Source organism: Megascapheus bottae, chromosome 10, assembly GCF_031878675.1.
Source record: "Megascapheus bottae isolate mThoBot1 chromosome 10, mThoBot2.hap1, whole genome shotgun sequence".
In the NCBI taxonomy this organism is placed as follows: domain Eukaryota; kingdom Metazoa; phylum Chordata; class Mammalia; order Rodentia; family Geomyidae; genus Megascapheus; species Megascapheus bottae.
Window position 1 is genome coordinate 11419301 of NC_143518.1, and position 15710 is coordinate 11435010.

The 15710-nt window shown below is 41.3% G+C and overlaps 1 protein-coding gene across 5 annotated transcripts in view; it reads right to left on the reverse strand.

Annotated features, from left to right (window-relative positions):
* Positions 1–12123, reverse strand: part of Rgs7 (regulator of G protein signaling 7) — a 371280-nt gene extending 359157 nt beyond the window's left edge. For 2 of the 5 annotated variants that reach the window (XM_090340183.1, XM_090340186.1), the window contains exons 1-2: positions 11850–12123; positions 10606–10733 (exon numbers count right to left, since the gene is read on the reverse strand). In XM_090340183.1, the coding sequence (XP_090196309.1) occupies positions 10606–10683 (78 nt within the window). In that variant the 5' untranslated portion in view covers positions 10684–10733; positions 11850–12123. Of the gene's footprint in view, positions 1–9879; positions 9897–10605; positions 10734–11849 lie in introns of those variants that run through there. The other 3 variants (XM_090340184.1, XM_090340182.1, XM_090340185.1) reach the window with 2 other exon arrangements.
* Between the last annotated feature and the right edge of the window lie 3587 nt (positions 12124–15710).

The window sequence follows — 15710 nt, forward strand, 5'->3', positions numbered from 1 at the left end:
GAGACCTTTACCAACCACCAACGATGTAAAGAATCTATATTCTAAGTGACATGGTTTTCTAAGATTGGACTTTAAATCATCAACTGGTGGATGGCAGAAAAGGAAGTATAAATGAAACAAGACAGCCACAGTTTATAGTCATTGACATTGTATGATAGGTGCATGAAACATCTTTATATTATTTTCCCTATTCCTTTTCTGTGTTGTTTCTTTAAACGGTGCTATATTTTTAAAAATTAAGAACTATGTGATAACTATGATAGCTATCATATAAAAATCTTTTTTTTTTTTTGCCAGTCCTGGGCTTGAGCTCAGGGCCTGAGCACTGTCCTTGGACTTTCTCAAGGCTAGAGCTCTACCACTTGAGCCTCAGCACCACTTCTGGCTTTTTTCTATGTATGTGGTACCGAGGAATCGAACCCGGGTCTTCATGCATGCTAGGCAAGCACTTTAACCACTAGGCCAAACTCCCGGCCCCTCATATAAAAATCTTTAAACAAAGCATCCAAAGAAAGCTAATAATAGTGGTGCACATCTGCAATTCTAATAGTCAAGCGGCTGAGAAAGAGAATGATAAATTGAAGGTCAGGGCAAGCAGAGAGAGAGAGACAGAGACAGAGACAGAGAGAGAGAGAGAGATATGCCACATATCACTTGTTCATACCAGTAATCCAAACTGAGACCTTGAGGATCCTGATTCAAAGCTAGCCTCGGCAGAGAAATCTGAGAGACTTCATCTTTTATTAACCAGCAAAATGCTATACTAGAGGAATGGCTCAGGTGGTAAGCACAAGGCCTTGAGGTCAAGCCTCAGAATCTGCGGGGGAGAGGTATGGGGGATTGCGGGAGTGGGGGAAGGATGAAAAGCTGTAAATCTGAAATTCCATCACTTCCATATGTGAGGAAATCCAGGCCCTTCTTCTAACCATTTATCATCAACAATCACTGAAGAATTCCTAATGGTCCAAGTTTGCCATGAATTATTCACATACTCCTAACTATAGCCTATCGTTCTCATTTAGTTTTATAGATGAGAAGACTGGGACTGAGGGGTATATAATAAATTTCATATAAAGTATATTCAGACCTATTAAGTCTGTGGACAAACTCTTGAAAGCTTAGAAGTACAGTTCTCTAATTATAAAAGTCTCACCATCTCCCTTTATGCTAGATAACTTATAGTTGTATTTCCATTAATTAGTTACACAAGAAGGCTCGATTTTTTTTTTCCAGCCCTACCTAAGCCTTGATCTCAGGACCTGAGCACTGTCCTTGGGCTTTTTCTTCAAGGCTAGAGCTCTACCACTTGAGCCACAGCACCACTTCTGGCTTTTCTGTGTATGTGGTACCTAGGAATTGAACCCAGGTCTTCGTGCATACTAGGCAAACATTCTACCACTAGGCCAAACTCCCAGCCCCAAAAGAGCTCAATTTTAACATGTCTAGTTATGGATATAATACATCTTATTCAGAGTTGCCCCTTCCATCTTTCTCCTTCCTCTTCCCTGCCCCATCCCCAAACAATATTCTTTGATCCATTTTCATGAAATTATATGAAGTGTTTTGACTATATTTGCCTTCATTTACACAGTGCCCAGGCTCTAAGTTCAAGCCCCAAGAATGGCCTCCCCACCCCCACTCAAACAAAATAAAGAAAAAAGGGAGAAAACGCAGATAAGAATCCCATGTAAGCTGGCCACTAGTGGCTTACACCTATAATCCTAGCTCCTCAAGAGACTGAGATCTGAAGATCGCGATTCAATGCCTGCCCAGGCAGGAAAGTCTGTGAGAGTCTTATATCTAGTTAATCACAGAAAAAGACAGAAGTGGTACTGGTGGTCAAGTGGTAGAGTGTTAGCCTTGAGCAAAAAGATAGCAACAAAGCCCCAGTGTTTAAGCTCCAGGACGGGGGGGGGGGGGACCCAATGTATACCTAACACTCATTTGTTTTTTTCTTGCCAGTCGTGGGGCTTGAACTCAGGGCCTGAGCACTGTCCTTGGACATTTTTGCTCAAGGCTTTGCCTATGCATGTGGTACCAAGGAATCGAACCTGGGTCTTCGTGCAAGCTAGGCAAGCACTCTTACCACTAGGCCAAACTCCCAGCCCTGTAACTCTAATTTTTTATTAAATTATATGCTAATTGTGCAAAGGAGTTTTGCCACAGTATCTTATACATATATATACCATATTTTATCAGATTTATCATAATATAAGTTCATATGTATGTGTATGTGTGTATATTCCTGTATGTGTGTATGTATATATTTATAAATTTTTGGTCAAGGTAACTAATCTAAAGAAGATTATCTTGCCAGAACTGAGAGGTCTGATTGAGAAACATAGAAAAAAAATATTTGGTTTTATGAGCGATAAAAATAGCTATTGATCCTTATCTATTTTTAACTCCGGAGGATTTTGCAGCATCCCCTTGGCAGCAATTAGCTAATTTTCTCAAGCCCTTATTAAATATCAAAAGCAGTTAGACTTTGACACTCTACTAGGCACTTGGAATTTCAGGCACATTTATTTTGCAACCAATAACAAAAATATAAATAAACTCCTGATTCACTGAGGTCTTTCACTTCAGGGGCATTAATCACCCTCATAGTGAGTTGATTGGCATCTGTCTTCCATAAACAAAGTTCATTAATGGGGCAAAGAAAGTCTGCACTGTCACAACTCTTAGACTTGTAGCCACACAATAGTAGTCTAGTCTGAATTTGGGTGTATTGAATAGATGGAATTCTGGTGTCCTCCTCATTCACTAATTTATCTAGACAGAAACACAGCAAAGAAGCAACATGAGCAGTCATTCATTCAAGCTCCTACTCATTCATCTGTTTATGTAGCCGGTTTTCAGGGACACCTATTTTATGTCATTGTTAGAAGCACAGTGACACATAAGTGAAATATGGTTGTTTCCATCCTCACAGCGCTCACCAATTCTGGCACTAATTTCTGAGTGAACTCAGATAATCACAGTCTGAATGAGTTGTATTTCATCTTCTTATTAGAAAAAGGGAATTCCAGCCGAATATGGAGTTACATGACACAGTACTCAGAGGATAAGTAGATGACCTAGAATTTTTAAAGTAAGTCCTAGCTATGTAGTGAGACACTGTTGCAATAGCACACATGCGAGATTATTTTCAGGAAAACACATTTTATAGATATATATAATATATATATATAATATGTATATATACACATATTGAGTGCTTACTACCTATCAAGCTCATTATATATATTATACATATATAATTATATTATATATTACATTATATAATATATAATTACATATAATATCTAATATATATAATGAGCTTGATAGGTAGTAAGCACTCAGTATGTAGTTCATCATAAACCAAAAGTCCAAAAGAAAATGCCAAGTATAAAGTTTAGGACAAGTAACAATGGCATTGATCCTCAGAAGACAGTAATGTAGAAATAACAATGGTGTTATTCTTTATGGCTAGGGATGGAACTCAGTGACAGGGAGAGTACTTGCTTAATATGTGAATGAATGGTTTCCAATACCACAATAAAGACTATTAATTATGTATTAATAGCATTAGAAATAATTATTACCATAAGCATAAAAGCTGAAAAATAAATTTGCCAGTCCCAGGCTTTGATCTCAGAACCTGGACACTGTATCTGGGCTTCTTTTGCTCAAGACTAGCACTCTATCACTTGAGCCACTATGCCACTTCAGGATTTTTCTGTTTATGTGGTGCTGAGGAATCGAACCCAGTAGTAGGTGAACACTCTACTACTAAGCTAAATTCGCATCACAACACTGAAATATTTTTGTACTTTTCTCAACTAAAGAAACACCTTCTATTGAACCACTCTCACTAACATCGAGAGCATTACATGTCCCATGAAGGTTATAATTGTAGTGGTCATAAATGACCCACATATGTCACCATTTTTTTACCAGAAAAGAGAGTAATGTCTTGTGCTTCCAGATAGGCCAATCAATCTAAATATTTTCTACTCTCCATCAGAAATATGAATGGAGCAGAACTCAAATTTATGATTGCCTATCAGGCTAGGCCCTGGTGGCTCACATCTATAATCTCACCTAGTTAGTAGGCTGAGAACTGAAGATCACTGATACTAAGATAGGCAGAAAAGTCCATGAACTCTTATCACCAAGTAGCCAGCAGAGAGAGAGAGAGAGAGAGACAGAGACAGAGACAGAGACAGAGACACAGAGAGAGACAGTGACAGAAAGAGACAGAGACAGAGATACAGAGAGAGACAGAGACAGAGAGAGACAGAGACAGAGACATCAGATGTGGAGGTGTGACTCAAGTGGTAGAATTCCAGCCTTCAGTGGAAAAAGCCAAGCAAGAGAATGTAGACTTGAATTCAAGCCCCAGTACCATTTAAAAAACAAAGCAAAACAAGAAAAGAAGTCATAATGGGTAAAATGATGCACTATCCCCAGAAATTGACATATTGAACTGAAACCCCTTTGTACAACAAAGGATAATTTTTAAAGAGTTATGCTGTTCAACTCTCATCTACTGAGTGAGTCATAAGATCAAGGAATTTGAAAAGAGGGATAACATCTCTGCTGATATGGGTATATGGCAGAAAGAAATGGCAGAAAAGAAAGGCTCTTATCCCAAGAAACTGGCCAACCAAACTCTTAGCCACAATTATTCTATAATGAGGTTGATATTTTGTTGGCTAATAGTCTTCGGAACCCTGACATTCATGGATAAGGAGTACAGGCTAATCCTTTGAGTTGCTTGTTCCATAGTCCTGTTTTCAAAGAGACAACATTTATTAGGTCACTAAATGGTCCAAATCTGAAATCTTTCCATTTTCTCTACAATGATCATCTTCTCTCACCCACACCATCTAAAAATATCCTGCTTCCCATCACAGAAGAGAACCACAGAGCTATTAGAAGGCAATAAAATCCCTGGATAGCTTCTCTCAGGATGTCTGCACTTTCCTCTGATCAATTAGATTCAGAGAAATTGGAAATGGGATACAGAGGAAATAAAATCCAACCTACAAATCCTTATCTTAATCCCACCAATAGCACCAGCAAGTAACAATTGATGAGGGAAGAGTTCGACCATAAACACAAGTTAATTATTATCTAAAATTCATCATTAAAGTGTCACCCACTGGAAATGTCAGGTGATGCTCTTAGTTTGTCTCAGAGAACATGCTACAATGTGTGATGCCCAGCAAAAGATGGCTCTGAATGAGTTTATGATGGACAACAGCTTGGGTTCTAAGATTTTTATGAACTATTTAAATACATGCCTTTTCTGTGCACAGAAATGAGGGGTAACCCCTCTGTATAGCACCTTTACAATCAATGTCGATAAATGTATCACTTGTGAAAGCCTCTATTTACAATCTTTTTTCCTTTCATAATGTCTTTGTGTTTTTGCTACATATTACACATATTCTCCACTCTATTAATATGTATTAAGCTAGACAGATTAAGAACTAAAATCAATTGATTAATTAGTTAATTAGCAATAGTCTAGTATGATAGCATAAACATATTAACCCAGGGACTCAGGACACTGAGGTAAAGAAGGATGGTAATTCCAGATTAGCTCAGGTAAAAATGTTTATGAGATCCCATCTCAAAGCAAAAGTTGTTTGTGATGGTACATTCCTGTCATCCTAACTCCAAAGAAGCATAAATAGTAGGATTGCAGACCTAGGTAGTCTAAGCTAAAAATGAAACTTCATTCAAAAAATAATGGGAAGAAAAAAAAGGCTGAGAAAGTGGCTCAAATGGTAAGGCACCTGCTTAGCAAAGGTAAGGTGATTGGTTCAACCCCCAGCTGGAATACATACTCTCAGCTGGTATCACATCACAATATACCAAAATATGCCAGAGCTCCACAAAGCAAGATTCAAGTAAGGCTGGTGCCTTTTCTCCTCTCCCAAAGATATCATCAGTAATAAATAATCCTTGTATTTCTTTTATTTTACAAGTAAATTCAAGAGTATGTTTAGTGAATCATATTTCATTACCCTGAGTTCAGCTTGGAAAAGGAAACCAATAAAAGGCAAACTAACCAGATGAAGAGGTGAGAGAAGAGTAGAAGACAGTAGGGTATAGGAAATCATAAGACAGGGTAAAAGCAGTGTGGACTTGATAGGTTGGCTGCTTCCAAATTCAGTCATTCCAGTAAGATAATGAATGAGGAAACTGCAGTTTCTTTTCTGACAGCTGCGGCATAAATAGCTGCTGCCATTGTATAAAAATTATTGGACATTTGGAACATTCTTGATAGTGAGACACCAGCATTACAGCCAATTTGAGTTACTGGCCCCAAGGTGCCCTAGAAATTTTGTTTTTCTAATGCAAGCGTGTCAGCTGTGGGACAGAAGTGATGTATGCTGTCTACTGGGCAGCCGGCTGGCCAGACACCAAACTCCCAGTGTGTCTTCTTGTACTCTTGGTTCTTTCTTGGCTGTTCTTTACATAGAGTACTGGCCACCCATATAGGCTTCTTCCAGATCACGCCAAAATATTGAAAGTACTGCTTAATATCCATCAACCCCAAACCAAACCCAACTCTGATGTGACACCTCTACAGATTAGTCGGGCAGCTTCATCTGGATCTAAGACAAATTAAACAAGCTGAATCTTAATGAAATTAATATTTTACTTTCAGCCTAGTTAGAGTCTATCCAAGGAAAGCCTAGGTAGTTCTACCGTTGAAAAAGCATCGCTGTATGAACTTTTAAAGGTATCCTCAAATGCATTAAAAAAAACATAACCACTAAAATAAACTGATCATGATAAAGGCAGCATTATAATTCAAAGAACAGTTAATGTAAATATTTTATCCACAGGGAATATTAAACTGTACTTCATACATCAAATGAGCTATTTAGAGACTTCTACCATGCCAAACACTACTAGCAAGCATCAGAGACTGAGTGCAAATACCAGCACTAATCTCAGCAGCATGCATGTGATCTGAAGCACTCAGAAGGGTGGCTTGCACTGGTACAATGGTAAGAGTTTCATCTCATCTACTGTAAAGTTCTCTATAAAATCACCATGGTGTGCCATGATCTGGTAGCTCACACCTGAAATTCTAGCTACTCAGGAGACTGAGATCTAAGGATCACAGTTCAAAGCCAGCTCAGGCTGAAAAGTCCCCATGAGACTATGATCTCCAATTAACCACCATAAAACTGAAGAAATTTTTCTCTACTCCACATCAGGGGAATCATGATGGAGAAAGATATCAGACAAACAGGAAAAATGTTCCATCGCAGGTGTGTGTGTGTGTGTGTGTGTGTGTGTGTGTGTGTGTGTACTTGGCCTTAATTATCATTCACTGTGTTCTACTGCAAGAGTCATTTTCAGCCTGGGAAGACAGAACGGCCACATCACATACATATATTAAACATGGGACAGAATTTTGACAGTAAGGTAGCAGAAGTGGCACAGAGGAAGGGAAGAAAGGGTGATGGTAGAATACCTTACATGCTGCCACTTCAAAGCATTTTCGAGAACTGGCCTTCAACACAGGAACAGAAGTGGGAAATTGGCCTGAGTCAATAAAACAGCAATTCTCTATTATTCTCTCCATTGTCAGTGAGAAATACCCTGTTAGAACTAAAGATATTTTCTAATCCTTTCCTTGACTTTCTGATTAATAAGACTTGTATTACAGTGCCTCTTCTTTTAGGAAGATAAAGCAGTTGAAATATCTCAGTCAAGCTTAATTAATCTACACCCTTCTTCAATTTCTTCACTTTTCTTCATACTAAAATTGAGCTGTCCTTAGCATATATTATTTTATTAAATATTAGAAACAGATAAACAGGAAAAAATGAAATGAGTATTGCAAATTTAACCAATAATAGTATTTAAAAAAATAAAAATCTCTTCACAATATCAGCCTACATTATTGAAGTCAGGCATCTCGCAAGTTCAAGCTATACTGTAATTGATAAAGTAAATAGAAAATTCACAACATGAGGCTCAGGTATACTAATATTGTTTCTAAAACTCCAGTCTTTTTATTGTACCTATTCTCATCACCATTGTCAAATTCAGACACACTGGTTAACAACATACTGTCCAGGTAATTAATTGTGTCCAATCAACTCAATCCTCAATCTTTTATAAGCAAATAGGGAAACAATATAGTTATTTGACTTAATAATCCATCTGGAACTCCAACAGTCAACATTGTTTGAACTCACACAGTAGAATTTAAAATCCTCACATTTTGTATGGCACAATATTCAGGGACATAACAAACAATAGAAAATATAACTTATTTTAAAGCACCTGACTGCTACCAATTTCTTCCTTCATAACCAACTTTATATAAAGTAAGCAAGTGCCCAAGTTATTTCAATCAATGTAGAAATAGAATAGAAATAATTAAGGCTCCTGTGGATTATTTTCATGATTCATCTATTCGGGCAAAAAGATACAAATAGTCAATTAATCTCTAATTTTTTTCTCTACCAGCACACTGCATAGACATAAGTAACTGAACTCATAGATACACAAACAAATTCTACTTAGGGAATGTAACCTCCAGCACTGTGCCAGAATACCGAACATCACTACCCTTTAGTGACACAGAGGCACATAGATAACAAGTTATCATTTCATGCAGGTCAATGTAGCACCACAGCCTTGTCCATTCATTCATAATCAATTAAGACCTGAACTTGAAACTTGAATGCAAACTCATTTTGAATTCTTTAATGGGCTCATTCCAATCACAACCCTCGATCAGTGAGTTAAAGGATGTAAGTGAAGTAACATCAGTGGAAGCAAGGCTTGATTTCCTTTTTACCAGTGTTAGTGTTTAGGTAACTAAAGCCCAGTATGGTGGTGATTCGTGCCTACAATCCTAGCGCTGGGAGATAAAATAGGAGGACTACAAACTCATTACCACTGTGGTCTACATGGTAGAAACATGTATCAAAGAAAAAAGAGAGAAAATGAAGGGAATAGAAGGAGAGAAAAAAAGAAATTTGAGCCAATAATCATTCCAAAGAATATGCAAAAGAAATATTAAAATGGCCCACACATGTATTCCTAACTACTCAAGAAGCTGAGATTGGCTTGGTGTGTAGCCTAGTGGTAGAGTGCTTGCCTAGCCTGCACGAAGCCCTGGCTTTGATTCTGTGGTACCCCACACTCAAAAAAAAAAAAAAAACCGAAGTGGCACTGTAGCTCAAGTGGCAGAGCACTAGCCTTGAGCAAAAAGGGTCCAAGAATAGTGTCCAGCCCCTGAGTACAAGCTCCAGGACTGGTGAAGAAAGAAGAAGAAGAAAAGAAGAAGGAGGAGGAGGAGGAGGGGAAGGAGGGGAAGGAGGAGGAGGAGGAGGAGGAAGAGGAGGAGGGAAAAGAGGAGGAGGAGGAGGAGGGGAAGGAGGAGGAGGAATAAGAAGAGGAGGAGAAGAGGAGGGGGAGGAGGAGGAAGAGGAAGAGGAAGAGGAAGAAGAAGAAGAAGAAGAAGAAGAAGAAGAAGAAGAAGAAGAAGAAGAAGAAGAAGAAGAAGAAGAAGCAGCAGCAGCAGCAGCAGCAGCAGCAGCAGCAGGAGATTTGGAGGAATTCAGTTTAAAGCCAGCCAGAGCAGAAAAGTCTCCAGGATTCTTATCTTAATTAACCAGAAAAAGAGCTGGGCTAAAAGTGTGGCTCAAGTGGTAAAGCACCAGCAGTGAACAAGAAAGTCAGAGAGAGTGTGAGTTCGAGTCTGGATACCAGTCCCTCAAACCCAGTGAAAGAAAAGGAAAGAAAAGAAGTATGAAGTGCAACAGAAAGCAACTGGTACATTACATAAAAAAAAATACTGCACTCTTAATTTAGTAAGATTGTTGATTATTACCATAGTGAAGTTACCTAAGCAACAGCTCCGAATTGCTTGAAATATTCAAATGCATCCTTGTTATGGTGACTCGATATCCACAAGTTTGTTGCTGACAACATTATGATATACAAAGCTATCAAATCTGTTTAGGAGGATTAAAAAAGCCCCCCTGAAACATACTGATTTGACTAATGGAACATTTACATTCTAATAAGAATGTAGATACCTACTAGCAAAATATAAAAATAATACAAAGGTAAAAATAATGAAAGCTAAGACACAAACTTAGAAATAGGAGTAAAACAATCATTAAACAATACTCATTCACACCTTCCCTTATGCCAGCAAGCTGCTGAGTAGTCTATTTTTATTTCTAAAATGTGATACACTTATGTAATTATTATAACCTACATGTTTAGGAAGAAGAGAATTAGAAAGGGCTTCTCACAATTGTGACAGATGCTATTCATTCATATGTCACAAAATAAATACATTGAATAACCAAAGTTGCTGTCATTGCTCAGGACTGATAAATGTAAGTGAAATTAGCAAGCAATGGGCCCGGCCTCATTTGCTTCTGTGAATCTCTACAGGTATGTACTACTTGGGAATGTCAGGTGATCTCCATGCACTCAGTGGTGTGCTGGAATCCCACAGGCTACAACTTGGATAGATTCTCCAGTCTAGGAAGAAAACCAGTGGAGAAAGCCAGGAGTTCCCTTTTCCCAGGAAAGAAGGTGGGGTGGAGGGGGCCTTACCTTTCTGTACACCAGCATGTTTGGTGATTCATCTGCCACCCCGTTGCTGGTCTGCCCATAATTATTCCCCTGGGCCATGTCACCCAAAAACGCAGTTGGCTCTCAGCTACAGGGATTACCAGTGTGCCCTGCAAAGGGTTAGAGACTCCCGTGAGATTCCAGTAGAAGGGCCCCAGGGAATGACCCCTGAGTCTTTCTACACTCGTGAGAGCAGTCACTCTACAAGCAGCATGTAACAAGCTGGGTCTTGGGCTGGAGGAAGAGGCACTGGAGGTGTGTGTGTGTGTGTGTGTGTGTGTGTGTGTGTGTGTGTGTGTGTGTGTGTGTTTAGAAAAGAGTTTACACTTCTGGAACCTCTGGGGACACTGTAAGGCATCGTCCCTCTTCCAGTTAGAAATGGTCACCGGGTTGTTTAGGACGGACGGCTTGTTGACCCACCCTCTTTTGAAACAGTGGTACTCAACTTAAAACCGGGGCTACCCGTTCCAAGGCAGAGTTCTCTGCTCTCCCACTACTAGCTAGCATGTCCACTTGTTATCTTCCCAAAGAGGCAGAAAATAAAAGAAGCCAGGGGCAGCATCCTTCCCCCCTTGCCGCCCTTGCAGGCGCATCAGAGAGGCCCAATCCCCCACACCTGTCAGTCCCCAGGACTTGTGTTTCCTCTCCAGTCCCCCGGGGTCTCCCCTTCTCAGCCAGGGGACCCCCATCTAACCACTCTCTCCCCGCCGGCACCGCCAGCCACTGCTCTGATCCCTTTTGCCTTACTCCACTGGGTCAACCAGGGTGTAATCCTGCCTGATCTTTGCAAAAAAAAAACAAAAAACAAACAAAAAAAAAAAACATCAAATACATTTGGGCCAACGGAACAGTAGGGGAGAGCAAGTCTCCAGGCAAATTACCTAACTGGACGAGCCTCCCAGCTACCCGTTAAAGATGGGGTTGGGGTTGGTGCGGGGGGGACCAGAGAGCCCCGGGTCCCCTCGCTGGGCTCCAGAGGCAGCAGCAAATGGCAGGCAAGCGTGTGCCCCGCGCGGCTATCGGCAGCAGTTTCAGCACCGTGGACCTCGGCGTGCGCGCTGCGCCCCAGCCCAGCCCAACCCAACCCCGCGCGGGGCTCCGGGGACCGCCGCCCGCCGCCCAGGACGCGGCGTCCGGGCTGGGTGCGCGGCCCCGGGGCGGGGTGGGGGTGGACTGGGAGGACGCGGGGTGGCGCCGCCTCCTCCCCTCCTGCCTCCTCTATTTACCTTCCTCGGCCAAGGTCACGGACCCGCGGCTTCTCCCCTCCTGGGCGCGCTGGATGCAGGCGCTGTCAGCTGGCAGCGAGCGGAGCAGGGAAGCAGGGCAGCTTCATCACACTCGGCGGATGGGGACGCCAAACCCTGCTGTCTCGCCGCTCCGGCGACCGCTACCCTCGCCCGCGGTTCGCCCGTGCACCTCCCGTGCACAGGCTCCGGCAACCGCCGCTCGCGCCCGCTCACCCCCCGGCCGCTTCGCTGGCTGCCTCCCTCCTCCGCCGCCGCTCCTCCCGGGGAACTGAGACCAGCCGAGAGCGCGCGGGAGTCGAGACGCCCGGGCCCGTGCGCGCGCCACTGGGAGGAGGGAGGAGGAAAACAGTCACGTGGCACAGGGGCGTCCAAAGGTGGTGGCTGGGATGGGCTGGCTCAGCTGCTGCCACCCGCCCCCCACCTCCCTGGCCTCTCAGCCTCTACCCCTTAGGAGTGGAGGTCCTGCCCCCCACCACCCACCACCCCACCCCCGCCTGGGCGGCCAGCCCAAACTCCCACACACTCTGCAGTCTGTGTGCAGGACTGGAGATCTAAGCTTCAAGCCCTGAAGTGGGAAAGTGCTTGGTAATGGACTGGTGGATGGGTGGGTGGATGGATGGATGGGTGGATGGATGGATGGATGGATGGATGGATGGATGGATGGATGGATGGATGGAGGTGAAGGATGAATGGATAGAACATTGGTGAATGGGTGGATGAGTGAACAATGTGTGTGGGTTGGAGAGTAGTTGATGGATGGATAATGGGTGAGTGGATAGGTAAATGGTGAGTGGGGGATGGATGAAGAATGGATGATGTATAGGTAAATGATGGAGGTGAGGGGATGATGAATGGACAGAGAGATAAATGGATTGCGTGAGTATGGGATAAATGATGAATGGATGATGGATGAATGGATGGATTAAGGATGGATGGATGGATGGACTAAGGATGGATGGACGGATGGATGGATGTGAGTGGAAAATGGATAGAAGATGGATGAATCATGGATGAAAGGATGCTGGATAGATAGGTGGGTGGGGGACGGATGGATCAATGGATGGATGGGTGGATAAATGATGGATGGGTGCATAGGGAATAGATGGATGGATGGATGAAGAATAGATGAATGAATGCTTGGTGGATGGATGGTTAGATAGATGGAAGAAAGGGATGTCTTCGACACCCCCTGCAGCTGGCAGTTTCATTGTGTTCCTGACATCTCTGACAATACTGGAGAAACAAATGACTGATTTTTTGTATTCTTTAATAGCAACATGGAGAGAAGTTGGAATATCCTGACACTGAAAGAAATGGCCTGGGGCAAATGAATTATTCTGTACCTTCTCCTCTCTTTTGCCTCAAGCTTTCACAGCTTCCTCCTAAGTTGGAGAAATGAGGGATAGTTTACAAGCTACAACCTATGGTGAAAATCTTGCCACCTGTGAAATCAAGGTCACATCCCTAGTATCTGATTTCTTTCCACAGAAAGACTCAGAGGAACTTTCCTGTATTCATCTTGTAAAGTTTGTAGAGGGTCTGGAGTTGCTGATCCACTCAAATAATTCTTCAAGCTGTGACACTAATTCCATAATGACTAAATGAACATAACAGAGAAATGCCACTTTTCCTTGACCATACCAAAGAAGCATGAGTATACAAATTCTCCAGCACACACCACTTGAGCGGAAAACATCCAGCAAGAGTATGAGTACTTAAGTTCAAGCCATAGTAGTTGGAGGGAAAAAAAAGAAGTTGTAGATATCTGAGCACTCTTTGTTGGACCAGATGACTACGACATCATTTGATACAAGACAGGACAGAAACTATCCTTCCATGCTTCAGTTTGGCTGTTTTGTGGGCTTTCTACAACCTGGTAGCCACAAATTCCTCTCCTATAAGCCATGCATACCTATACATTTCCATAGCCTTACCCAGGCCCTGTCAGGTGCCATTCAGAGGAACAAATATTTATAGACCTATCCCCTGTCCAAATACTGCAAACAAATGATTACTTACAATACTTTACCCCCAACAAGTCTATCTCTAGCCCGCCATAATTCCCTGAATCTTATCATCACTCATCAAATTCAATGTTTTCATAACACTCTTGCTCTAGTCTTCTTCTCTCTCCACCTCTGTCTCCTTCCTTTGCCTTCAACTTTCCCAGAGAAGTTGATGTGATTTGGATGAATATGTTTGAAAAGAGCAACTGGGCATACTCACTTGATTTAACCATGTTCTTCCATAAAGGGACAGCCAGAGGAACGGTTTACTGTTGTCAGGAGATATTAAGGAGGAAGATTCAGGCAGTTAGCACATTTCACCGTTTTCTATTATTGTTAAACCTCACTAGAAAACTCATATTTTGTATTACTGGGTATTTGGGAAAGAAATTGCATCTATCACCTTAACATTCTCAGGACTCAAAAATCTTCACATTTAAGCTAGGGATTTAGATTTGATCTTTCAAAGCTCATAGAGATCTTAGAACTTAAGATTTCAATATTTTCTCTGTTATATTTTCCTCTTGTGTAAGATTTTTATATTGTATATAAGGGGTGAAGGACGTATGAAGGTTGGGATATATTTTTTTTGTTTCTTTCGAAACATAAATACGATGTGATTCTCAACCACAGCTATTCACAATCTATTTCCCTTGTAAACTATGTATTTTGTAAAAAAAAATAAGTAAAAACAATTATAAAATTTAGTAATATATTCAGCACTTCTGAGTAGCAGATAAAAGACCTGAAGCCTGGCCAATGTAAGTGGGAGTGTGGCTCAAGTGGTAGAACACTCAACTCTTGAGTGGAAAATGTCAAACAAGAATATGAGTACCTGAGTTCAAGCCATAGGAGGTGTAAAGAAAAAAAAATGTAATGCAATTCTAGCCTAAACAAGAACATCACAAGTTGTTTATTTCTAGCTCTCGAGGTATCCTTATCTTAGAAAGAAAATTTAATTGCATTTAATTTTGAAATAAATGCAGCAGCCTGTAGTTTTGCAAACTTTCAGGAGTGTAAGAATTCTAAGTTCTAAATCTGATCAAGACTTGCTTTTGGCCATCCTTTTATTTAACATATATCTAAATATTCTGTTTCTGTAAAGAACATAATATAATAAGTGATTTTTATCCTCCTGAAGTCTCCAATCCACTTCCAGTGATATTATTTCCCCTTGTTGACCATCAGTGTTATCCAGTCCAATTTTCAAAGCCGCTTGGCTGTACCTGCAAAGCCCTTCTATCATCTGCTCACATCTCTGCATCTCTTCTGCCCTCAACCTATTTGCAGCCAGGATTGAACTTGTCCTGGAATGATGGCTTGGCTTCCTGTTTTCTCAGCTTGCACCCTTTTTGTCTGTCTGCTGCCCTTACCAGCCAAAATGATCATTTCATAAGTAAGTCATGTCACTTGTCAAAGCTCTCAAAACTTTATGTCACTCACAGTGAAAAATGTCCTTAAAATGCCAATGTGCCTCTACAGGTCACCACTTCTGACCCCAGTGTGTGCAGATGCTCCATCCTCCTGGAATTTTTGCTCATTTAATCATGCAGCTACTGTAAGACATTTGTTCCGGCACTTTCACTACCCGAAAGACTTTTCTCACGGATACTAGTCTCTCTCTGTATCAGTTTCTTTTGTATAGGTATGACCAAATGCCCAAGAAAAGTAACAAAGGAGGAAGGATTTACTCTAGTTTACAGTTTCAAGGGCTTCAGTCCATGGTTTTACCTCTGTGTTTCTGGGCCTATTGAGAAGCAGAATATCATGACAATGGAAGTATGTGAACAAGGGAAGTTATTTGTCTCACAGCACAAAGAAATCAGAGATCAAA